Here is a 27,438-nt window from a genome sequence, read left to right as displayed (position 1 = left end):
ATGAAGTTTCGGACTGACAGGGCACTAACTCGTCCATAGCCCTCTCTCTCTCGGAGGATATCAGAGACAGCCAGTCCCCAGAGAGCTGTCACTCTCCGAGTAAAGGGTTGCTGTGGCCTGCCTAGAGCCACCTGAGACCACCCCCCCCTATTGAGTGGCTGACAACTTGTAACATTAGCCATTGTGTTGCAGCCAGGCCATCCATCAAAGCTCACACCCCGACAGTGGCTTTGGTGGTGAAAGGCGGGGGCCTCAGGCAGCACCCATGGAGGGCGTTGAGAACATTGGGTAACTCTGGATGACATCCGCCCAGCCAGTAATTGGATTGGATAGAACTGGTAACACCTCGGAGACAGGGCTGTTTTCATAATGGACCGCAACTTCAATCCATTCATTTAATTTGGTTCATATTTAGTCGAGCAATATGTACGCTTGTTCAGCGCAAAGTTAATTTAGTGTGGAGTGGTGCTGTTTATTACATCCTCCTGAGAACCAGCGTCCTCTGCAGTTGCTTTTGCTCTTATGTCAGTTAGAAATTGAAGGAAAAAAAAAAAAAAGTCCCCTGCAGAGGTCCCTGCTAGCTTCTTTAACTTATTTTTACACTTGACAGGATGACTTGGACAATTTAGATTTTTTTTAACCTTAAAAAAGTACTTCAAAATTAATCTAACACTGCCTATGCGTTTTGCTTTTTCTTTGCCTTCTACAAAAATGACTAAAGCGACAGCCGATCTTTATCACAGCTGTGTCCCAGTATAGGGCTGTTCTGATACCAATATTTTGGTACCGGTACCAAAATGTATTTCGATACTTTTTCGGTACTCTTCTAAACAAAAGGGGACCACAAAAATGGCATTATTGGCTTTATTTTAACAAAACATCTTAGGGCACATTAAACATATGTTTATTATTGCAATCCAAGAACAATTTGGTCCTTAAATAAAATAGTGAACATACAAGACAACTTGTCTTTTATTAGTAAGTAAACAAACAAAGACTCCTAATTAGTCTGCTGACATATGCAGTAACATATTGTGTCATTTATCATTCTATTATTTTGTCAAAAATATAAGGGACAAGCTGTAAAAATGGATTATTAATGTACTTGTTCATTTACTGTTAATATCTGCTTATTTTCTGTTTTAACATGTTCTATCTACACTTCTGTTAAAATGTAATAATCACTTATTCTTCTGTTGTTTGATACTTTACATTAGTTTTGGATGATACCACAAATTTAGGTATCGATCCGATATGAAGTAGTTACAGGATCATACAATGGTCATAATTTAAGTCCTCATGTGTCCAGGGACGTACTTCCTACGCTTGTGAACATAATATGAATTTCTAAAAAAGGAAAAAAGATTTTGTGATGATAAGAAATATCGATGTAATCATAGTAGTATCGACTCGATACGCTATTGTACTTGGTATCATTACAGTGGATGTCAGGTGTAGATCCACCCAAAACCGGTGAGCTATTGTATCCTCCTACGGTCTGTTGTGAAGCATGTTTAGCTATTCCTCGTCCTGCAGGGATGATACTTGTAAGAAACTTACTTTATTTGTCGCCATGGAGGCGAGGATTAGTCATTTAGAAGTAGCAAAAACACTGCAGACTGCGGCTGGACATTAGCTTCTAGCTAGCTAGCCATGTCTTAAAGCACCTCTTCCTGAGGGTGTTTCAGTGATATAACTTCACCTTTATCTTTAGTTTTTAAGCCAAAATGCGTCCATTCTTCCTTTTCTGTCTACACACTGTGTCTGCTTGTAAGTACTCTGTGATTGTGCGCTGCCAAACATGCTCCTCTGCTTGTAAAACCAGCAATGTTACGACGAGACGACGCGCCGTCATGCCCGTTAAAAAAAAATAATTATAAAAAAATGGGGAACTGGTACTTTTCAAACAGAGTATAGTACCGTTTTTGATTAATTAGTACCGCGATACTATACTAGTACCGGTATACCATACAATCCTATCCTAGTGTTTACGTGACTTGATATTGTACTCACATGAAATATTTCTTAAAAAGTGATGCATGCTCGGGGAAAGACCTTTACATTCCCGTATTACTTGTCATACGCATGCAGGAATTGCATGAATTCTAGGAGGGTGTGTGTTTTGCTAGAAAACTGGCTCAAATTTGAGAGTGAGTTGCAATGAACATGTCATCCATCTACAGTGCAAAGCAGCTTCTAAGATACTAACACTGTGGTGGAAAATAAACCTAGTTTCTTCCAAGTAACATTGTCATTGAAGGACTAGAGCAAAAGGGATGTAAAGTAGGGGTAATCATACATACATATATATATGCATATGTATATGTATGCATACATATTTGTATATATATATATATATATATATATATATATATACATATGTGTGTATATACATATGTATATATATGAAATATATATATATATATATATATACATATGTATACATATATACAAAGGTGTATATATATATACATATATACATATGTATATACATTTATATGTGTATATATGTATATGTATATATATGTGTATATATATATCTATATATGTATAAGTGTATATATATACACATATATATATACATATGTATGTATATATATACACATTTCTATAAACATATATATATATATATATATATATATATATATATATATATGTATATATATACACACATATGTATGTATACATATACATATATAGACACATATGTATATATATATGTATGTATATACATACGTATGTATATATATATACACGTATGTATATATATGTATACATATATACATATACATATATATTATATATATATATATATATATATATATATATATATATATATATATATATATATATATATATATATATATATATATATATATATATATATACAGGCTTTGGAGCTCCTGCCTCGAAATAAAATAATGTTTACCTTTGTGCCCTTCCAACTTGCCTTGGTGCCCTAAAATATAACCCCTCCTTTAAGGCAACACTTGCCTTGACCCTAAAAAGTTAAAATTCGAGGCCTGAAAGTCTCTGGATACAGAAAGGTTTTGAGGGCCAAACCTCAATGATTTAAATGGGACCCAATAGTAGTATTTTTGCTGAATTTTATTTATCTAGCATTTAATACCACACATTTAATATGTCATCTGATATACAAAAATACTCGCAAATTCTAAAGTGAATAAGATAAGCTTTATAAGAATGCGTTATTGTGTTTACTTTAATTACTTACATTTTCAGTTCTACAATCAATTGTCAAAGTATCAGATTGGGATTGAAAATCGGATCAGATCCGAGGCCAAACATGTTTTTATATTATTATATAAACTCCCATTCAAAACAACAGTAAGACTTTTGTCTTAACTTCTTTTTTGCGCTTGTATGAAATGGATTAGGCACATTTCCAATGCCGATCGCCTTCTCGTTGCCCATTTACCAGCGGTCGTATTTAACACAATCAGTGGTTGACTTATTTTTTACACTTGTTTGACAGTTATTAATCTTAGAAGGATACTCAGGCTCAAGTGCAGTCTCCTGTCTTTTAATGCTAAATGGGCTGTAAATTAGCCACTGTTTGTTTTCGAGCCGATAGGGGAAACGGATGCTGTGACAAATGTCCGCGAATGCATCAACTTGGGTAAAAGTTCTCATGAAGGTTCCAACTCGTGGAACCGTCTCAATGAAAACATGCATCATCAGGACCGTCTGCAAAAATGACACAAGATAATCAATGGCACTTTTAGGTTCCATTAGGAAGGGAGCCGGGGCCAAGAGTTGATTAATTTAGCACAAAGAGTGCATGACTCTCTTCTAAGTACAAAGATACCAGCTCCTCCGATGCAGCTGTCAGGATTTAGTGAGTCATTAGTGAAGGAAAGTGCAACATCATCCATTAACAACAACATACCTTAGTCCTGTTCTCTATGGCAGAGCTGGGCAAATATTTTGACTCGGAGGCCATATTGAGAGAAAAAAAAATGTGTATGTGTGTATAAATGATATATACACATTTAGCTGTAAAAATCTGCTGTACAGTATGTGTGTTTGGGTCCCTTTTTTCCAGGAACACTCATACCAAAAGTCACAATGTCCGATAGAATTCTTAAAACGTTATGACAGACCACCTCAAAAAAAGGAATGGAATTTTACAATTTTTTACTGAATGTGCATGAAAATACAGAAAGTGGGATTTACAATATTAACTATGAACAATAAAACACTGAATATTTACAACTAGGGCTGGGCGATATATCGATATACTCTATATATCGATATACTCGATATATCGCGGGTTTGTCTCTGTGCGATATAGAAAATGACTATATCGTGATATTCGAGTATACGTTCTCACGCAGTTGCTTTTAGCTGCGGGGCATTAAACTGCATGCGTTTCTCACTCTTTCCTGTCTCTCCTTCTCACGGAGACTTAAAATGAGCGCACCTTCTTACATACGTCACATATTGTCACGTGAGCAACGTCACACGCTCCCCCGTAGCAGACAGGTAGCGACATGGTAACGTTAGCTGTGATGATAACAGCTAACGGTGTGGTTTGAGTGGTAATACGAGAGAAAGAAGGTGCAAATCTGGTAACAAATGGAGGAATAATTAATTCCCAAGAAAAATAGCACGGGGTCCATCGTCTGACGGTGGTTTGGCTTCAAGCGGGAATATGTCTTTACATCTCCGTTCGGTGCCACACCAACTAAATGCCGAAGCAACTATTTCCACATCAACACTGTAGGACATATACTATTTGATATGCAGCTCATTTTTATGTGACACTTATTGAAATATCTTGTGTGTCATCATGCACAAAAGTGCGCTTTATTTGTTTTAAACTATTGTAGTGGCGTTCTGTACAAAAAGTGCGCTTTAATTTAGTGTTGTTTTGAAATGTCATCTTAGTGACATCATTCACAAAAGTGCACTAATAGCTTGTTTTAAAATGTCTCTGACAATCTTGCACTTTCTGTTTTGGAAATGACATGAATGTTTGTGCCACTTCTTAATAACTGTTCAATAAATACAGTTTTGCTAAATTGACTTAGTTGTTATTTCCCTCTCTGCATGAAAGTTTAAAATGAGCATATATTAATGCAGTATGAAGAAGAATGTTTTAATGTAGACACATATAATCATCATACTGCTGTGATTATATGTATCAAGTGTTCATTCAAGGCTAAGGCAAAATATCGAGACATATATCGTGTATTGCGATATGGCCTAAAAATATCAAGATATTAAAAAAAGGCCATATCGCCCAGCCCTATTAACAACATATGAACATCGCTCCTCTTTTACTTCTCACACCAGCTCCTCCATAGACATCTTTTACAACAAAAATGAAAACAACAGCAAAATATAAATGCAAAGTGTAATAAACACCAACAAAATGATATATTATCACTTTTATGCAGAAATTTGTTGTAAAAATCTGCTTCCGCATCTGTTTCTGACACATGTGTTTCGAGCTGGCTGCTCTGAAAACAAACCCCGCCCACTCTGCTTTGTTCCTGGTCTGAGCTGCTGTGACGTAGATTACCGTAATAACTCGTTTTTAGCCCTATGGAAGCGCTAAAAACTACCAGTGTAGTGGGTTTACATAATTCACTCACGGAACTTTAGTTATTAGAGAGTTCCGGTCGAACAGTTTTTCACGAGACACATTTCCGGTGTTGTTGTTGCACTAGTGAGCCACAGATGAGAAGATGCTGCTCCGTTATTGATTGAAGTAAAGTCTGAATGTCAATAAAACAGTTAGCTCCATCTTTTGACACTTCTTCCACTCCCGTCCTTGCACGCTACACCGCTACAACAAAGATGACGGGTAGAAGACGCTGTCGAAGGTGAGCCACGTAAATAAGACCGCCCACAAAACGGTGCATCCTGAAGCGACTGTCAGAAAGTGGCTTGAAGATGATCTGTAAAACATCATCTATGCAACATTTTGACCAAAGAACCACCATTACATGTTATGTAGACCACAAGGAAGTGTTTTAGAAAAAAATCCTAATATGACGCTTTAATGCGCCTTATAATCCGGTGCGCCTTTTGTATGAAAACCTGACTAGACCCGCTCATCGACAGTGTGCATTTTAATCCAGTGCGCTCTATGGTGCAGAAAATATGGTATTTACCGCCTTCAGGTCAGTATTTAACACCTTTGGCTCCAATCGCAGCAGTGAAAAGGAGGGTAAATACTTTTGTACAAACTAAGAGGCACACTGTGCAATCGTAGAGGATTTTTATGGGACTGAAAAATGACAGAGAAAGAAGCAGATAACTGAAAATGGACTCATAGGGTTCCAAATGACCACATATTGTGTATGTGTGTGTGTGTCCAGTGGCTGATAAGCTGAACAAATATCAAAAGATAATCGACACGCACGCAACAAAGCTGTCGGCCCGACTGTGTCACACACCCACCGGCTTGGTTTACAATGGCTTATCTGGCTTTAGTGTGTCTCGCCTTCTCTATCTGGGACTTTCTTCCACCACGAGTGAGGTCTCAACCCTGCAGGGGGCGTCTTGAAACACAGCGAAACACATCATCATATTAATCGTATTTTTGTAGCATGTGTATCGTTTACATTTTTACCACTGGTACCAAATCGCTTCCTCTGAAACAGGTACTAGAAAATCGAAAACGATCGATCCTCAGTCCCCCTGTGAGTATGTCGAAGTGCCCTTGAGCAAGATACTGAACCCCCAGTCGCTCCTGATGCTGTGTCATCAGCCGCTGATAGTGTACTACCTTGAAGGTAGAAGAGAACTCTACCTTTATGTGGGCTTGGTACCGAGGATGTCGTTGTGGCTTGTGCAGCCCTTTGAGACACTTGTGATTTAGGGCTATATAAATAAAGATTGATTGATTGAAGTCTCATCCATTTACAAACATTTTTTTTAGATAGGGCAGTCAAAGTTAACGATTAATCACAAAACATTATTGCATTAATTATATTATATTTAATACATAAAATTGAGTGAGGACACTCCGAATAATGTGCTCGCGGGAAAATGTCCCTTCAAAATACACCCTGACTGTACCTGAATAAAAGTACTAAACAAACTGCTACTAAATAAAACCGTGAACAGGTTTTGAACAAACAAAGTACAACCTTTAAAATGTTTTCTGTTGTTACGTTCTGTCGGTCTAAACCCCCCAGGATGCAGAGACGGCAGGCAAAGTGCAAGTAAAAACAATTTAACGACAAAAATAGTGCAGTAGGGAAGGCGCTGGTCAGGAAATAATAAAACATACAGAAAGCTAGTAATAATGTCCAAAACAGTAACATTCAGGACAGTAAAATGTAATTTGTTTCAAAATACTGAAGTTGTTTTTAAAATCCAGCAGGCAAGTAATTTACTGCGATTAATCGTGATTAATCAAAATGCAAACGTTTGCTTAAAAAATGTAATCGTTTGACAGCGTTAGCCTAAAAACAAAGCTTTTTCTGACTGTACTTGAATAAAAGTACTAAACAAACCACTACTAAATAAAACCGTTAACAGGTTTTGAACAAACAAATGACGTGCATTCAAGTAAAACATTTAAAAATGTTCCTGTTGCGTTCTGTTGGTCTGGAACCCCAGGATGCAGAGACGGCAGGCAGAGTACAAGTAAAAAGGTTTTAACTACAAAAATAGTACAGTAGGGAAGGCGCTGGTCAGGAAATAATAAAACATACAGAAAGCTAAAAATAATGTCCAAAACAGTAATGTGGGATAATGACACCTGTATAACATTCTGATAGTAAAATTTAATTTTTTTCAAAATACTGAAGTTGTTTTTAAAATCAAGCAGGCAAGTAATTTACTGCGATTAATCAAAATACAAACGTTTGATTAAAAAATGTAATCATTTGACAGCGTTAGCTTAAAAACAAAGTCTTTTCTGACTGTACTTGAATAAAAGTGCCAAACAACTACTCCTAAATAAAACCGTCAACAAGTTTTGAACAAACAAATGACGTGCATTCAAAGTAAAACATTAAAAAAATTTCCTGTTACGTTCTGTTGGTCTGAAACCCCAGGATGCAGAGACGGCAGGCAAAGTGCAAGTAAAATTGTATTTAACAATAAAAATAGTGCAGCAGGGAAGTGCACAGGAAGCATGCAAAGAGAGGAAGCTATGCTGCATGAAGGCACAAAGCAAAAAAAACAAAACTATGAAAATGATCAAGTCCTGTCCTCTCAACGGCATAAGAAACTTCCTAATTAGGGATTGCCAGCAGGTAAGTATTCTACACTGGGTCTGGGTTAGTTTTTGCCTCATTCCTGTGAGAATCCTGTATGTGACTGCAGTATTAGTGACTAGGGGTTGCTTTATTCATTTATCCAGGATTAGCTGTAGTGTGCTCAAAAAAACAGCAGGTAGCATCTGTGAGGTGATAATACTGTATCATCTTTTTCTCTTTCGGATTTACCAGGTCAGGTGTGCATTCTTCACGCACACTTTGAGTGAGGGACGGGGCAAAAACTTACCCAGACCTAACCGGGTTTAGGTAATCAAGCTCGAAGTAGTGTCCAGAAAACAAGGCAGACAGGAAGTAGAATGAAAAGTAAAGGCACTGGTCAGGAAATAATAAAACAAACAGAAAGCTAAAAATAATGTCCCAAGCAGTAAAGTGGGATTATGACACCTGTGTAACATTCTGACAGTAAAATTACATTTGTTTCAAAAATACTGAAATCAAAAATCCTTTTTTGACATGCAAGTTGAACTGAATTGTAATGTAATTACTCCAATAATGTAAATAAAATGTTAAGTAATACATTCAGCAACATGGAATACAAACCAACACACATTGTCAGAATTATAACAGCAAAAGCAAAATAATTATAGGGCACAGCGAATGCGCAAAAAAAACAAAACATGCTCGAGTCCCTTATTTTGTCAGACAGGATGTAGTATCTTAGTATTTTTTTATTGTGAAGGCCGCAGGTGGGCTTCTGGTCTTTGGGGCTGTTCACGACTGCTCTGTTTTGATAAAAAGTGCTTGTCACGGTCAATTTGACAAGACCCTGAGTCACACGTGTGTTCTACTGTTGACGTTCAGAATTTCGAGGTGAGTGAATGCAACTCGGTCGCCTTAACCGTGCTCGGCGCATAAGGGGAAGTTTGGAGTTGTTGCTGCGGCGAAATGTGCGTGTGGAGGCGGATCTGATGACTGCTGTCGGCGTGCTAAGAATAACATTTAAAAAAGAGTGTCAGACTGTCTGGCTCGCTGCACTCACGGGGTAACACATTTGTTTATCGTTAAAACGAGGTACCGGTAGCTACTAAGGAACTTGAGTTTCGCTACCCATCCCTATAGAGCAGACTGTGGCAAAATACAGCCCGCGGGCCACATGCGGCCCATTAGGATTTTCAATCCGGTCCGCCGGATGTTCTACATAATTTTTTTAGACATTTAAAATCAAAACTGTGACCAGCATTATGATGTGCAGTGCTGTTTTTAAATGACCGTAAGTCTTAAACTATAGAAAGTATTTCAATGGTTGAAATCTGCACTTTTGAGTTATTACGGTAATGTACGTCACAGCAGACGCTCAAAGCAATATAGCTTTGAACGTCACAGCAGACAGTCCAAGCAATATAGCTTAAGAACAAAGGTCCGACTTTACAACAGTAATATTAAATCTGTATTGTTGTACGGCTCGGAGTGCTGGCGAGTAACATCCTACGACATGAAAAAAGTCAAAGCCTTCCCCAATGGATGCCTCAGGAAACTGTCGAATCTTCTGGCCCGAGAAAGTATCCAATGCACATCTATACAAGAAGACCAAGCGCAACAGTGTGGTGCTAGAGATCAAATGCCGCCGATTCCAATGGCTTGGGCATGTTCTGAGGATGGACCAATACCGCATTCCCCAAGATCGCACTACGTTGGACTCCACCTGGGAAAAGGAAGCAAGGCCGGCCCAAGAACACGTCGCGGCGTACGGTGACAGCTGAGCTGAAGAAGATTAACCTAACCTGGGGCGAGGCACAGCATGTTGCTCAAGACAGGTCCAGATGTCCAAAAACAAGATCAAGAGTCATGGGAGGGCGGGAGGGGGACATGGCGGTGAGTCGCCAGACCACGTGTCCCCGTATCCACCAGGGCAGAGTTAGGTGGCGACGACGCGTACAGCGCCGCTGTACCCGACGAGGTGGGCGACCTGGGAATGGTCACATCCGTGGCCGACGAGGAGGTCGGCGTACCTTGCGTGGCGGACGCCCATGGAATGGCCACATCCGTGGCAGACGAGGAGGTGGATGCGTCGTCATCGTGGCTTGGCGTGGCGCGTCAGGCGGCAAAGCTTGGCGTGGCGAGTCTTGGCATGGCGGGTCTTGACATGGAGGGTCTTGGTCTTGGCATGGCGGGTCTTGGTCTTGGCATGGCGGGTCCTGGTCTTGGCATGGAGGGTCTTGGTCTTGGCATGGAGGGTCTTGGTCTTGGCATGGAGGGTCTTGGCTTGGGTCTTGGCGTCGTGGAGCTGCGACTGGCGGCACTTGGCGTCATGGAGCTGCGACTGGCGGAACTTGGCGTCGTGGAGCTGCGACTGGCGGCCCTTGGCGTCATGGAACTGCGACTGGCAGAACTTGGCGTGGAGCTGCTACTGGAGGAACTTGGCGTGGAGCTGCTACTGGAGGAACTTGGTGTGGAGCTGCTACTGAAGGAACTTGGCGTGGTGGAGCTTGGCGTAGTGCTGCTAGGCATGTTGCTAGCCTTGGAGCAGGGCATGGAGTGCTGGCGAGTAACATCCGTAGGTGCTAGCCTTGGTGGTGGTGCTAGCCTTGGCGCTGGTGCTAGCCGTGGTGCAAGCCTTGGAGCAGCGACAGGTGCTAGCCGTGGTGCAGGTAGCCGTGGTGCAGGTAGCCGTGGTGCAGGTGGAGGTGGCCTAGCTGGGGGTTGCGGCTTGGCAGGCCCAAAGACCGGTGGTGGTGGCCGGACCGGAGGTTGCGGCTTAGCAGGCCGAAGAACTGGTGGAACCACCCCACCAGCACAGCTCCTGCCCCTAGCCCCCCCCTCAAGGGGCGGATACCAGACGAGCTCCCTGCAGTCTGGAACAGTCTTTTGGGGTGGGTGGAGGAAGGTCAGGAGGGGGGCAGAATCCTCCCCTTTAAATTGTCCAAAAAATATTTATTTTTCCCCCACCTGGGGTTGTCTGGGCGGAAAAAAATAAACATTTTGTGACGGGGGCGGGGCTTGAGTCTTGGGGGGCAAGGACAGTCCCGGTGAGCGGGTCTGTGAAAACATTTTCTGGAAGTGTCTGATTCTGGCAAAAAGAGTCCTTTGGTGGTGGCTGATAGAAAAAGTTAACAGAATTAAAAAACAATTCTTGGTGTCTGATGTCATCACCAGTGGGCGGGGTGACGTCATGACAAGGTGGCGGCGTGATGTCATCTGCGGGAAAACTTATTTGCTGGCGACATCTGTCAAGATTTGGACTTTGGCGTGGTTTGTTTTCCCATGGTGCAAATGATTTGGACCGGACATGGCGTGAAGATAAATACATATTTAATTTTAACACTCAAAAAAGGAATAAACAAAAGGCGCGTAAAGTTAAAGTTAAAGTTAAAGTACCAATGATTGTCACACACACACTAGGTGTGGCGAAATTATTCTCTGCATTTAACCCATCACCCTTGATCACCCCCTGGGAGGTGAGGGGAGCAGTGGGCAGCAGCGGTGGCCGCGCCCGGGAATCATTTTTGGTGATTTAACCCCCAATTCCAACCCTTGATACTGAGTGCCAAGCAGGGAGGTAATGGGTCCCATTTTTATAGTCTTTGGTATGACTCGGCCGGGGTTTGAACCCACAACCTACCGATCTCAGGGCGGACACTCTAACCACTAGGCCACTGAGTAGGTACAAGGGTGGAAGTACAAAACTTGGCTATAAAAAACAAAAACTCACACTAAGGCAGAACTATGGACAAAAAAACAAAAGACATTAACTGTGGCATTAATCAACAAAACTTACTTGCGATGACGTGAACAGGGCAGCATGGACTATGAACATGAAACAGAGTGTCAGGAGTGTGTCAAGAGTGATGTCGCCAGCTGACTGCCTGGCAACTACAGGCTTAAATAGTGATGACATGATTAGTGAAAACAGGTGCGTGACTCAAAATGTGAAAACGTGAGACAGGTGCGTGACATGACGATGTGAACCAGGTGAAACTAATGGTTACTATGGTGACAAAGGGAGTGAAGACAAGAAGTAAAAAGTGTCCAAAAACCAAGCAAAACATAACTAAACAAAACATGATCACAGACATGACAAAATGCGTATATATCATTTAAATAACTAAACTTTGTGATTAACACATAGTTTCATATCATTTGACAAGGTTGTAAACTTAAAGTAGTTTAAATATAAATATTGAATATGATTAAAATCAAGAGTATGATTACTAATTCTGTGTTAATATTGGAATGGGCGCCAGACCCCTCTGTAGTGGAAATGTTGGGCCCCAAGGTCAAAAAGGTAATATTTTGCTGCTTGTTACATTTTTGTTGTGTTTTGCTTGATTGTAAAAGATACACAACTATCGAGGTGCTGGTCTGAGAAGTAAAAGAGGAGCGATGTTCATGTGTTGTTAATATTCAGTGTTTTATTGTTCATAGTTAATATTGTAAATCCCACTTTCTTTATTTTCATGTACATTTTGGGTCTCCCATTCAGTAAAAAACTGAAAAATTCCATTCTGTTTTTTGAGGTGGTCTGTCATAACGTTTTTAGAACTCTATCGGACATTGTCACTTTTGGTATTAGTGATCCTGAAAAAAAGGGACCCAAACACACATACTGTACAGCAGATTTTTACAGCTAAATGCGTAGATATCATTTAAATAACTAATCTTTGTGATTAACACATAGTTTCACATCATTTGACAAGGTTGTTAACTTAAAGTAGTTTAGATTTAGTTATTGAATACGATTAAAATCAAGAGTATGAATACTAATTCTGTGTTAATATTGGAATGGGCGCCAGACCCCTCTGTCGTGGAAATGTTGGGCCCCAAGGTCAAAAAGGTTATATTTTGCTGTTTGTTACATTTTTGTTGTGTTTTGTTTGATTGTAAAAGATACACAACTATCGAGGTGCTGGTCTGAGAAGTAAAAGAGGAGCGATGTTCATGTGTTGTTAATATTCAGTGTTTTATTGTTCATAGTTAATATTGTAAATCCCACTTTCTTTATTTTCATGTACATTTTGGGTCCCCCATTCAGTAAAAAACTGTAAATTTCCATTCCGTTTTTTTGAGGTGGTCTGTCATAACGTTTTTAGAACTCTATCGGACATTGTGACTTTTGGTATTAGTGATCCTGAAAAAAAGGGACCCAAACACACATACTGTACAGCAGACTTTTACAGCTAAATGCATAGATATCATTTAAATAACTAAACTTTGTGTATAACACATAGTTTCACATCATTTGTAAACTTAATGTAGTTTAGATTTAATTATTGAATACAATTAAAATCAAGAGTATGATTACTAATTCTGTGTTAATATTGGAATGGGCCCTAGACCCCTCTGTAGTGAAAAAGTTGGGCCCCAAGGTCAAAAAGGTTATATTTTGCTGTTTGGCAACACTGAATTGGCCCTAGTGTGTGAATGTGAGTGTGAATGTTGTCTGTCTATCTGTGTTGGCCCTGCGACTTGTCCAGGGTGTACCCCGCCTTCCGCCCGAATGCAGCTGAGATAGGCTCCAGCACCCCCCGCGATCCCGAAAGGGACAAGCGGTAGAAAATGGATGGATGGATGGGTTACATTTTTGTTGTGTTTTGCTAGATTGTAAAATATATCTATCAAGGAGCTGGTCTGAGAAGGAAAAGAGGAGCGATGTTCATATGTTGTTAATATTCAGTGTTTTATTGTTCATAGTTAATATTGTAAATCCCACATTCTTTATTTTCATGTACATTTTGGGTTCCCATTCAGTAAAAAACTGTGAAATGCCATTCCGTTTTTTTTTGAGGTGGTCTGTCATAACTTTTTTAGAATTCTATCGAACATTGTGACTTTTGGTATGAGTGTTCCTGAAAAAAAGGAACCCAAACACACATACTGTACAGCAGATTTTTACAGCTAAATGTGTATATATCATTTATACACACATACACATTGGCCCCCCAGACACATTTTTTTTCTCAATGTGGCCAAAATATTTGCCCAGCGCTGTTTTAAAGAGTTACTTTTCCGATTCATTTTGGTGGAATAATGAAGCTTAACCTCAAGTTCAATTTAGGACTTGGTAAAAATAGCCCCATTGTGCCACTTCTGCAGGCAACTGCCCATCAATGGAGCTCCTTATTTCACTCAGGATTGATTCGACTGGAAAGCAAGACTGGGCACACCTGCATAATCTTATAATGACATCCAATACAATCTTTTCAAAGATAATAATGCCCAGCTTTTGCTCTCATTAGAGCTTCCACTTCAATGCCGTGTGGCCGCTGAGTGTACAAAAAGGCATTTTGCGATAGTAAAAGAGCCCACGTGCGTCGCTGATGGAGATGTTGATTACCGACAAAAAACACGATAGTTCCCAAACTGAACTCCCTTGGGAGAGATGTTGAGACTCCCTGCTCGCTGTTGACTGAGCTATTTCAGAATCAAAGTGCTGGTTGTTCATCTATTATTCAATCTGTTGCACTCCGCTGTTTCTCTTTCTGTTCCCACACCGGTCACTATTAGGCCTCAGCCCACCGGGTGGAGCTCTGTTTATTTTGGGACGTCTTCGTCTTAAGGAGACGCGCCGTAGGCCTGCAACAGTGTGCTTTGTTTGCATTTGTTGCTAATAATGATTCGTTTGTAAATCACTGATGAGTCTGTTGGAACACAATAATTGCTCATTTAATTAACTTAAAAAAACAAAACAAAACTGCATTCTTAAACACAACCACTTGACCAATGAAAAATATTTTATATGTATTTGTTGCTATTATTACTATTATGTTATTATTAGCTGTGGTATTGTGAACCATGTGGGGTCCTCTCAAGTCAAGCTTGAATGGCCAAATACAGTATGGTTCTGGAGAAATAATACACAATAATATATGACTTAAAATAATCTAGAAAAATATAGATCGTGTTCACAAAAATAACCTAATTCATTTACAATAGGTATTATTAGTAGCAGTCGTACATATCGTAGTATTGTAAGGCACCAGGTGTCATTGCAACCCAAGCTGAAGTGAAATGATATCAAATTATACAAGCTTTAAAATAATCTATAATTATTTCCCACACTGTAAAAAACCCCCACAGTATTTAGCAGTATTTTTCACAGTAAAATATCCATCCATCCATCCATTTTCAACCGCTTATTCCCTTTGGGGTCGCGGGGGGCACTGGAGCCTATCTCAGCTACAATCGGGCGGAAGGCGGGGTACACCCTGGACAAGTCGCCACCTCATCGCAGGGCCAACACAGATAGACAGACAACATTCACACTCACATTCACACACTAGGGCCAATTTAGTGTTGCCAATCAACCTATCCCCAGGTGCATGTCTTTGGAAGTGGGAGGAAGCCGGAGTATCAATCAATCAATCAATCTTTATTTATATAGCCCTAAATCACAAGTGTCTCAAAGGGCTGCACAAGCCACAACGACATCCTCGGTACAAAGCCCACATACGGGCAAGGAAAAACTCACCCCAGTACCCGGAGGGAACCCATGCAGTCACGGGGAGAACATGCAAACTCCACACAGAAAGATCCCGAGCCCGGGATTGAACCCAAGACTACTCAGGACCTTCGTATTGTGAGGCAGATGCACTAACCCCTCTTCCACAGTGCTGCCCCACAGTAAAATACCTTAATCAAAATGTATTCAAATGACAATCCTCTCATATTTCACAACAACTACTGTATTTTCCGGACCATAGGGCGCACCGGATTATAAGGCGCACTGCCGATGAGCGGGTCTCGTTAGGTCTATTTTCATACAAAAGGCGCACCGGATTATAGGGCACATTAAAGGGGTCTTATTATGATTTCTTTTCTAAATGTAAAACATTTCCTTGTGGTCTACATAACATGTAATGGTGGTTCTTTGGTCAAAATGTTGCATAGATTATGTTTTACAGATCATCTTCAAGCCGCTTTCTGACAGTCGCTTCAGGATGCGCCGTTTTGTGGGCGGTCTTATTTACGTGGCTCACCTTCGACAGCATCTTTGTTGTAGCGGTGTAGCGTGCAAGGACGGGAGTGGAAGAAGTGTCAAAAGATGGAGCTAACCGTTTTAATGACATTCAGACTTTACTTCAATCAATAACGGAGCACCATCTCCTCATCCGGAAACAACCACACCGGAAATGTGTGCCGTGAAAAACCGTACTAAAGTTCCTTGGGTGAATAATGTACACTCACTTCGTCGTTATGTTTTAGCGCTTCCATGGCGAGTTTACTGACAGATATAAGTAAGAACTTTACAATGCTTTATCATTTACTACAATAACATTTAGATAGATTTTTGAGCGCCGTGTGTAGCGTTGGATATTTTCAAAGGAACATTTAAAATGTTGGTGTTGTTTACTTGAGACTTATCTCTTTTGTTTGACTGCCATCTACTGGTCACACTTATCATTACACCATGTACCAAATAAAATGGTGTAGCGTCCCGGAAGAGTTGGTACTGCAGGGAATTCTGGGTATTTGTTCTGTTGTGTTTATTTTGTGTTGCGGTGCAAATATTCTCCCAAAATGTGTTTGTCATTGTTGTTTAGTATGGGTTCACAATATGGCACATGTTTATGACAGTGTTGGCGTTGGTTATACGACCACCCTTAGTGTGACATGTATGGCTGTTGAATGCCCTTCTTACATTTATTTATGCGATGTTCAAAATCAACATTAACTTTGATAATGGTTGTTATTATATAAAATGACAGTTTTGCTTGACATCTGCAACTTGAGACCATTTTCACCACCTCCAACGTTACAAAAGCATTGTGGTGGGTAAGATCAACCAGACTTATTCCTTACATTAGGCGCACCGGGTTATAAGGAGCACTATCGAGTTTTGAGGGGAAAAAAGAAATTTAAGTGGGCCTTATAGTCCGTACAATTATTTGAATTTAAGTTAGCCTTGTTTATGCTTGAAAAAGCTTATTTTAGGCCAAAAATACGTAAAATGCGCCTAAATATGCTTATCATTTGACTAATAATAGGGCATAGTCTAACTGGATACAAAAAAATAAATAATAAATAAATATACATAAAAAAACGCGATAGTGTGAAGTCGCAAGATTTAAAGTGTGAAATGATGAGGGAGGACTGTATAAATGCAGGTTAATATTAATTAGGCCTATTATTAATCATTATTATGATTCATGCCCGTCCTTAGTTGTACAGTCATCATGAGGAAAGTCACAAAATAACACCAGCTCCAGTGTTTCCATCCGTGATGTTCTTACTTTCTGTCCCCTAGTGCCAGATGCTCCTTTTTGCCGGCACTGTAAATATGTCTGTGGGGGTACAACGCCATGTTTTGCAGCTCTATGAATGTCAACACAAGCGGCGGATGGCCAGTGTGTGCAGTGCGGCTCTAACAGGACGTATTTAACCACCTCTCGTTATCGTTTCTCTCGGAGGAAATCATTTCCAAAAGCTCCGCGCTCGGCTGATGAGACCTCAGAGGAATTGTCCCCCCACGACGTCGTTTCCGCTCCCTCCTCCTGTGTGTATTTGTACCGCAACCTTGTCCCCCGGGTTCCTGTTGTCTAAGTGCCTTGCATGAACCCGGCCGTCCCCGAGGCTTTTCTTCCTGACACCAGTCTCCTTGCCTCTTTACGGACACAACACACCCAAATGTGTGAATGCTTCAAAGCATTCACACCAAAATTAATCTATTTATTCTTCTTCTTCTTCTCCTACCTATTCGGGAATCGCGGGCTTTCCCTTGACAAATTCTCAAAATTCCCAGAATTCCAGGTTTTCCAGGACATTATTCTCCTTCAAAATGAATTGGCCATTTTTCAAACTTCCACCATTTCCACATTTTTCAACCGATTCTAACCATTCAAACCACCTTCAACATATTCCACTCATCTTGGACATTCATTTTTCCAAGTTTAAGAAAATTCCAGGAATTCCCGTTTTTTCAAACGCATTTTTCACCCTTTTACTCCTGCCATATTTTTCAACCCACTTCAACCGTTCCACCGACAAACCATTCCTCTTAATCAGGACAGCCACCACCCCCCCGCATTTTTCCACAATTCCACATTGTCTCAAGCTTGACTACACCCTATTATCTTTTTTTTGACTGGAAAAATTCCCGAAATTCCAGGAATTCCGTAATACCATCTCTCAATTAAAAATGTTACTACTTCAACATTTCTCGACCGATTTGAAAAAATTCCAACACCTATCATTTCAACTCATTCAGAACAGTCACATTTTATAGAATTTTCCAAAAAAATTCCCTCTTTGCCCGAAATTCTCAAATTTCCATGAAATTCCCATTGAAAAGAATGGGACATTTTTCAAAGTTCAACAACTCCCACATTGTTCATTTGATTCAAACCATCCCAACTTAAAAATATTCAGCCTGTTCAGGAATTGTGTGCTCCCTTTCAACAATTATAAAAAAAAATTCCCGGATTTCTGAGAATTCCCAGTTTTTAGGAACATTTTGCCCATTCAAAATGAATTATCTATTTTTCTAACTTCCACAATTCCCACATTTTTCAACCGATTCAAACGATTCCACCTTCAACACAGTCAATTCATCCTGGACATTCAAACAACCATTTTCCCACGTTCAACACATTTCCAGGAATTCCTGGGTTTTTTCTAACCTCATTTCCAACCTTTTTTAGTGCGATGGCTTCTTTCACACTTTTTTCAACCCATTTCAACCGTTCCACTGTCAAAACATTCCTCTTAGTCAGGACAAAAAACGAAGCAGTTTTTTTGACCTGGAAAAATTCCCGGTTTTCCCCAAATTCCAGGAATTCCGTAATACCATTTCTCAATTAAAAATGTTACTACTTCAACATTTCTCGACCGATTTGAAAAAATTCCAACACCTATCATTTCAACTCATTCAGAACAGTCACATATTATAGAATTTTCCCAAAAAATTCCCTCTTTGCCTGAAATTCTCAAATTTCCATGAAATTCCCATTGAAAAGAATGGGACATTTTTCAAAGTTCAACAACTCCCACATTGTTCATTTGATTCAAACCATCCCAACTTCAAAATATTCAGCCTGTTCAGGAATTGTGTGCTCCCTTTCGACAATTATAAAAAAAATCCCGGATTTCTGAGAATTTCCAGTTTTTAGGAACATTCTTCCCATTCAAAATGAATTATCCATTTTTCTAACTTCCACAATTCCCACATTTTTCAACCGATTCAAACGATTCCACCTTCAACACAGTCAATTCGTCCTGGACATTCAAACAACCATTTTCCCACGTTCAACACATTTCCAGGAATTTCTGGGTTTTTTCTAACCTCATTTCCAACCTTTTTTAGTGCGATGACTTCTTTCACACTTTTTTCAACCCATTTCAACCGTTCCACTGTCAAAACATTCCTCTTAGTCAGGACAAAAAACGAAGCAGTTTTTTTGACCTGGAAAAATTCCCGGTTTTCCCCAAATTCCAGGAATTCCGTAATACCATTTCTCAGTTAAAAATGTTACTACTTCAACATTTCTTGACCGATTTGAAAAATTCCAACACCAACCATTTCAACTCAATCAGAACATTCACTTTTTTTTTTTTCGTAGCATTTTCCCAAAGATTCTCTCTCTTTTCCCGAAATTCCAAAATTTCCATGAAATTCCCATTGAAAAGAATGGCACATTTTTCAAAGTTCCACAACACCCACCTTATTTATCCGATTCAAACCGTTCCAACTTCAAAATATTCAGCCTGTTCAGGAATTGCGTGCTCCCTCTCAACAATTCTAAAAAAAATTCCTGTATTTCCGAGAATTCCCAGTTTTTTGGGACATTTTCTCCATTCAAAATGAATTAGCCATTGTCCAAACTTCCACAATTCCCACATTTTTCAACCGATTCAAACCATTCCACCTTCAACACATTCAATTTGACCTGTAAATTCAAACAACCATTTTCCCATGTTCAACACATTTCCAGGAATTCCTTGGTTTTTTCTAACCTCATTTCCAACCTTTTTTAGTGTGATGACTCCTGTCACATTTTTCCACCCATTTCAACCATTCCACTGTCAAAACATTTCTCTTAGTCAGGACAAAAAACCAAGTTGGTTGAAGAACTTGAAAAATTCCTGCTTTTCCCGAAATTCAATCAATCAATCAATCAATCAATGTTTATTTATATAGCCCTAAATCACAAAAGTCTCAAAGGGCTGCACAAGCCACAACAAGATCCTCGGTACAGAGTCCACATAAGGGACGTCGATGTGAATTCCGTAATACTATTAATCAATTAAAAAACTGTTATTACTTCTTGCACAATTGAAACAATTCCAACACCAACCAAATAAGCTCATTCAGGACATTCATATTACTAATAATTATTTTTTTTAATTTTCAGGAAGTTCAAATTGAAATTAATGTGACATTTTTCCAAGTTGCACAATCCCCACATTTTTCAACCTATTCAAACCATTCCAATATCAACACATTCCACTCATCCTGGACATTCAAACTAACACTTTCCCAAGATCCAAACCAAATTCCGGTTTTCCTGGAAATTCAAACTCTTCAACATTGAAACTATTCTTACATTCATACTACATTTTGTCAGCATTTCAGTTCAACTTCAGCATTGGAGCATTCAATCATCTAGTTAACCGTTTGTTTATCTCTACACAGAACGACACCTGGTCCGAGCTCTACTCCTTTGCCGTCTTCAAGGCCATGAGCCACATGTTGTGCATCGGTTATGGCCGCCAAGCCCCGGAGAGTTTGTCCGACATCTGGCTGACCATGCTGAGCATGATCGTGGGAGCCACGTGCTACGCCGTCTTTATTGGCCACGCCACGGCTCTCATCCAATCCCTGGACTCCTCCAGACGGCAATATCAGGAGAAGGTGAGGCCCTTTTCCTCTTACAGATTCACGGGCATTTATTCATCGTTTTAGACGACGAGCCAACATCCTCCCTCCTGTTTTGGCTGCCAGTAGCCGTAAAAATGTTGAAAGCACCTCACGTCGTCACTGAACTATAAATAGTGTGATCAGCTTGTTCCATCACCTCCTTGACACTATAAGTTGTGGAAATAGTCACTTTTATTCCACTCTTGTTGGAAGTGATATATTACTGACTTGGCAGCGGATCAAAAATAAATCAAGTGTTTGCACACGCTCACTGGACACAACATTAGGCACACTTACACAATTGAGATCAATGCAAGAACGAGCAGATATTCTGCCTTTTAATCATCATCTGTTTGGAGGTTTTAATTTAACGACGCGAGTACAGTGTTACCTCAACTTAAGAGTGATTTGAGATAAGAGATGTCTCTCAAAGACTTCTATGGGAATACAAAAACAGAGACTCCGATTTCCCTCGCCCGGACGCGGGTCACCGGGGCCCCCCTCTGGAGCCAGGCCCGGAGTTGGGGCACGATGGCCCGAAGAGGCAACGTGGGTTAGGGATTTTTGCACTTCCGATCCGATACCGATATTGTTTTTGCACTTCCGATCCGATACCGATACCGATACTGACCGATAATGGCCTATCCGAGCATGTATTAAAGTTTAAAGTTATTTAGCCTACTTAGTTGTCAGAATCATGTTGAAAAGGGTTTTAGTACTCTTGATAACAACTAGCCAGCTGAATTAGGTGAGTTTGAATAATACACAATGGTTGGTAACAAGAAACTGACCTGTTTATTCAAGGATAAACACAAAATAGACAAAATTATACATGACAAACAGAAATGGCATCATTGAAACTAGGGCTGGGCGATATGGCCTTTTTTTAATATTGCCATATTTTAAGGCCATATTGCGATACACGATATATATCTCGATATTTTGCCTTAGCCTTGAATGAACACTTGATGCATATAATCACAGCAGTATGATGATTTTATGTGTTTTGATTGATTGATTGAGACTTTTATTAGTAGGTTTCACAGTGAAGTACATACTCCGTACAATTGACCACTAAATGGTAACACCAGAATAAGTTTTTCAACTTGTTTAAGTCGGGGTCCACTTGATTCATGATACAGATATATACTATCAGATATATACTATCATCATAATACAGTCATCACACAAGATAATCACATTGAATTATTTACATTATTTATAATCCGGGGTGTGGAGGGGGGCGCCGGATGTAAGTGTCAAAAAGACAGCCAAAAGAGTTTGATATGAGAATAAATCTAAAGTTAAAATATAGGGTAGAAATGCATCCATTTGCAGGAAATGTAGTCTTGATTTTCAACATTTTCTTTCAAGGCTTGCATGTCTACATTAAAACATTCTTCTTCATACTGCATTACTATATGCTACTTTTAAACTTTCATGCAGAGAAGGAAATCACAACTAAAAAAATCACAAATTTTTTCATACGGTGTTGATCTGGAAATTTTTGCCTCGGCATTTTGATGGTGTGGGCGTGTGGCACCGAACGAAGATAAGCGTCTCGACAGACGTTATAATATTTGAACAATGATGATGAAAACTGTTTTCTCTGTCGTGTCCGTGTGTCGAAAATTGTTATGCGCTTATTTTTTTATTTGATTTTGTGCGTGGCATATAATTGCTAAGGACGTTTAAACAGTGCGCAATTGCACAAGCGCGCACCTTAGAGAGAACGTTGGTCACACGGTTGCGCTAGCATCACAGCTAACGTTATCCATGCTGCTACCTCTCTGCTCGGGGAGGACGTATACGTATGTGACGTATGACGTGACAGTATGTGACGTATGTCGTGACAGTATGTGACGTGTGTAAGAAGGTGCGCTTGCTGTCTGTGAGAAGCACAGACACAGAAAAGAGTGAGAAGAGCCTGTCGTGTAATGCCAGCAGCTAAAAGCAACTGCGTGAGAATCCACAGACCTGTGGATGTGTTGAAGGTGTGCTGGAAAATGCGGAACGGAAATTAGGGAGCAGCAGAAAAGTGGAATGTATTATTTAAATAGGTGCGTTGGAAAACACGGAGCGGAGTTTTTTTTGAACTGGATTTGGATCGGCATTTTCCCATGCCTTGCCGATACGCATTTTTTTGCAAATATCGGCGGCCGATCCGATCCAAATATCGGATCGGGACATCCCTAATGTGGGTCCCCCCCTCCAATGGGCTCACTGGCGTTGCGTGCAGTGAGAGGCGACGGGCTGGGGTAGCAATTCTTGTTGTCCCCCGGCTCAAAGCTTGCACGTTGGAGTTCAACCCAGTGGACGAGAGGGTAGCTTCCCTCCGCCTTCAGGTCGGGGGACGGGTCCTGACTGTTTGTGCTTACGCACCAAACAGCAGTTCAGAGTACCCACTCTTTTTGGATACACTCAAGGGAGTACTGGAAAGTGCTCCCCCGGGTGATTCCCTTGTCCTACTGGGGGACTTCTGCGCTCATGTTGGCAACGACAGTGAAACCTAGAGAGGCGTGATTGGGAAGAATGGCCGCCCGGATCTGAACCCGAGTGGTGTTTTGCAGAGGTGGGTAGAGTAGCCAGAAATTGTACTCAAGTAAGAGTCCTGTTACTTTAGTCACCCAAATATTTACTTGAGTAAAAGTAAAAAGTATGTTGTAAAAGAACTACTCAAGTACTGAGTAACTGATGAGTAACCTGTTCGTTTAATGATGACGGCAACAAATAATGCACAAAAACATAAAAATAGCAATGACCAAATTCAGAGCCAAGAATATCTCTTAAGCAACTAAAACAATAAAATATATTCAATAATAATAATACATTAACATAAAAAAAACTAAGGCAAATTGAGCCACAATAACAGCACCATAGGCACAGTAAGCAGAGATTATAAAGGAAAATAACAAGTTAGCCTTTACGCAAACCATAAACTGATAGGTGTGGGCTGCATCTGAGAACACACTGTGCACTTCTGATCGGTGTTTGTATGCATGCGTGTGTGTGTGTGTGTGTGTGCGACTGTGCGTGTCTATGAGGCTGCAGTGCGTTAATAAATGTCCCCACACAATGTACATTTGACAGTGGTTCATAGCAGGGAAGCTAACATCAGCCTACGGTGACAGCCAAAACATCTACTAACGTTACTTACCGTGATGTGCTTCCTCAAATTTAACGTTGAGTTCATGTAAGCTTAAGCTTGTTGCCGCTGAAACTTTATGTTCAGTTAATCACGTGACCACCTGACTCTGTTTGATTGGTGAAACATAGTCAAATGTCACCAGTGACTGCAATTGATTGGTGAAACGGAGTGAAACGTAACCAGTGACTGTATTTGATTGGTGAAACACAGGCATGTGATAGATCCTATTTTGAAGGTCTGTCTGACAAACCAAAACAAACAAAGCGTGCATTAACAGATCGATAAAAATCAGTAGCGAGTGGCGAGCTGAATGTAGATAAATGGAGCAGAGTAAAAGTAACGTTTCTTCTCTATAAATATACTCAAGTAAAAGTAAAAGTATGTTGCATTAAAACTACTCTTAGAAGTACAATTTATCGCATAAGTTACTCAAGTACAAACCCCGTTTCCATATGAGCTGGGAAATTGTGTTAGATGTAAATATAAACGGAATACAATGATTTGCAAATCCTTTTCAAGCCATATTCAGTTGAATATGCTACAAAGACAACATATTTGATGTTCAAACTCATAAACTTTATTTTTTTTTTGCAAATAAAAATTTACTTAAAATTTCATGGCTTCAACATGTGCCAAAGTAAATAAATAAATGATAAATGGGTTATACTTGTATAGCGCTTTTCTACCTTCAAGGTACTCAAAGCACTTTGACAGTATTTCCACATTTACCCATTCACACACACATTCACACACTGATGGTGGGAGTTGCCATGCAAGGCGCTAACCAGCAGCCATCAGGAGCACGTGGCTTGGCATTGTCTTGCTGAAATAAGCAGGGGCGTCCATGGTAACGTTGCTTGGATGGCAACATATGTTGCTCCAAAACCTGTACAGTATGTACCTTTCAGCATTAATGGCGCCTTCACAGATGTGTAAGTTACCCATGTCTTGGGCACTAATACACCCCCATACCATCACAGATGCTGGCTTTTCAACTTTGCGCCTATAACAATCAGGATGGTTCTTTTCCTCTTTGGTCCGGAGGACACGACGTCCACAGTTTCCAAAAACAATTTGAAATGTGGACTCGTCAGACAGCAGAACACTTTTCCACTTTGTATCAGTCCATCTTTGATGAGCTCAGGCCCAGCGAAGCCGACGGCGTTTCTGGGTGTTGTTGATAAACGGTTTTCGCCTTGCATAGGAGAGTTTTAACTTGCACTTACAGATGTAGCGACCAACTGTAGTTACTGACAGTGGGTTTCTGAAGTGTTCCTGAGCCCATGTGGTGATATCGTTTACACACAGATGTCGCTTGTTGATGCAGTACAGCCTGAGGGATGGAAGGTCACGGGCTTAGCTGCTTACGTGCAGTGATTTCTCCAGATTCTCTGAACCCTCCAAGTTAGGAGAGGTAGTGCAAGCATGTGCAGGAGTATTAATAGCATGGTGGATATCCGGTTGTGCCCTGTGGAAATTATAAAGAGAGTGACCAAGTTGGAACTAATCGACGGCCTCGTCATTCCGACCAAAGAGCGGAGCTTTACGGACCCATTGTGAAGTGAATGGTCTCCCCTGCTCTCCTCGACCACGGTTTGGGAGCCGACAAGGAGGAAAGGTGTAAAACAGTACTTGCATTGCGGTGCCTCTCTGTTTAAAGCGTCACCTTTAGTGTTAGTTTTGGAGTCCAAATACCTCCATATTGTACTTCACCACCTCTTTATTAACCAGTAGAATTTTAGTTTTTTGCCATTCTTCCTCTCCAAGATGTTATTGCTTGTATGCCCTTTGTGTGTGTGTTTTGACACACTCAACATCATGCGCCTCGGCTCTGTAGTCATCGCCGCAAAGCAGCACTCAGATGAAAGAGCGGTGGCGGTACTTTTCAAAGGTGGTATAGTACCGATTACTTTATTAGTAGCAGTATACCATACAACACTAGTATATAGTCTATGCACTATTGGCCATAATATGTTTGAAAAACATTTGAAATATAACAACATTCCTCTATGCTATATGTTAAGTGACGTCCGTGTGGAGAACACTTTAACAACAAAACACCTCAAGTTATTTTGGTTCATCTATAATTCAGAGGACTGTTCACATATTTGGCAAACTAAACTGCAACATTCGGGGAGGGCAGAATAATGTGTAGCCTCAGTTACCTTTTAAATATGCAACAACAATTGAAACTGTATTGAAAACAAAGAGAGCAAGTCAAATTCCTTTTGTGTTAAACATACTTGGCCAATAAAGCTGATTCTGATAATATAAGAACTATATGTTATTATTATTAACAATACATATTTGTTATTCTTAATCATAAATAAAACATTTGTTTAGACGTGTAGTTTCCTAATGCAGCGGCGGCAACAAAAGAAGTTAAGTTAAGTTAAAGTTAAAGTACCAATGAATGTCACACACACACTAGGTGTGGTGAAATGTGTCCTCTGCATTTGACCCATCCCCTTGTTCACCCCCTGGAAGGTGAGGGGAGCAGTGGGCAGCAGTGGTGGCCGCGCCCGGGAATCATTTTTGGTGATTTAACCCCCAATTCCCACACTTGATGCTGAGTGCCAAGCAGGGAGGCAATGGGTCCCATTTTTATAGTCTTTGGTGTGACTCGGCCGGGATTTGAACTCACAACCTACCGATCTCAGGGCGGACACTCTAACCACTAGGCCACTGAAAAACTCCAGACGCTCCTCTTCGTTTCGTGTATCGTTTACTTGTAAGCGTAATTTTTCCAAAACGTCAAATGATGACGATGTGAAAGAAAAGATTCATAGAGAAAATAAAGCGAGAGAGTCACAGAATGAGAGAGTAAAAAGAGAGTAAGGTCAAAAAAACTGTGTGGCTCCATTCCACCATACCTCACTGCCATTACCCATAATACACTGTATTTTGTCACGTTTTATGTGTCAGGTACACCTTATTACCACACAGATCCATCCGCCATAAATGCAATTAAACAGTTACATGTTCTTCACTGTATTAAAGCAGTATAAAATAATACGTTATCAAATTATTCACACAAACGTAATAATTTTGAATAATTCAAGTGTGCCTTATAATTACTCTAAGCATGCAAAATATAAATTTTTCATAATATTCAAATAAAGTAATTAGTCCCCTTTTGGCTAAATAAACATAAAGCTGTGAAAATCTGCTGTACACAATGTGTGCTTAGGTCCTATTTTTAGGAACGCTAATACAAAACCTCACAATAATGCCTG

General features: G+C 40.1%; 1 protein-coding gene across 1 annotated transcript in view; it reads left to right on the top strand.

The window, feature by feature from the left end:
- Positions 1 to 27,438, top strand: part of LOC133618940 (potassium/sodium hyperpolarization-activated cyclic nucleotide-gated channel 2-like) — a 92,001-nt gene that overhangs the window by 20,134 nt on the left and 44,429 nt on the right. The window contains exon 4 of the mRNA XM_061979793.1: positions 20,830 to 21,048. Coding sequence (XP_061835777.1) covers positions 20,830 to 21,048 — 219 coding nt within the window. The remainder of the gene's footprint in view (positions 1 to 20,829; positions 21,049 to 27,438) is intronic.

Source organism: Nerophis lumbriciformis, linkage group LG19 (assembly GCF_033978685.3).
Source record: "Nerophis lumbriciformis linkage group LG19, RoL_Nlum_v2.1, whole genome shotgun sequence".
NCBI classification, from domain to species: Eukaryota; Metazoa; Chordata; class Actinopteri; order Syngnathiformes; family Syngnathidae; genus Nerophis; species Nerophis lumbriciformis.
The sequence above is the reverse complement of the archived record's forward strand: the minus strand, read 5'-3'. Positions and strand labels throughout refer to the sequence as shown.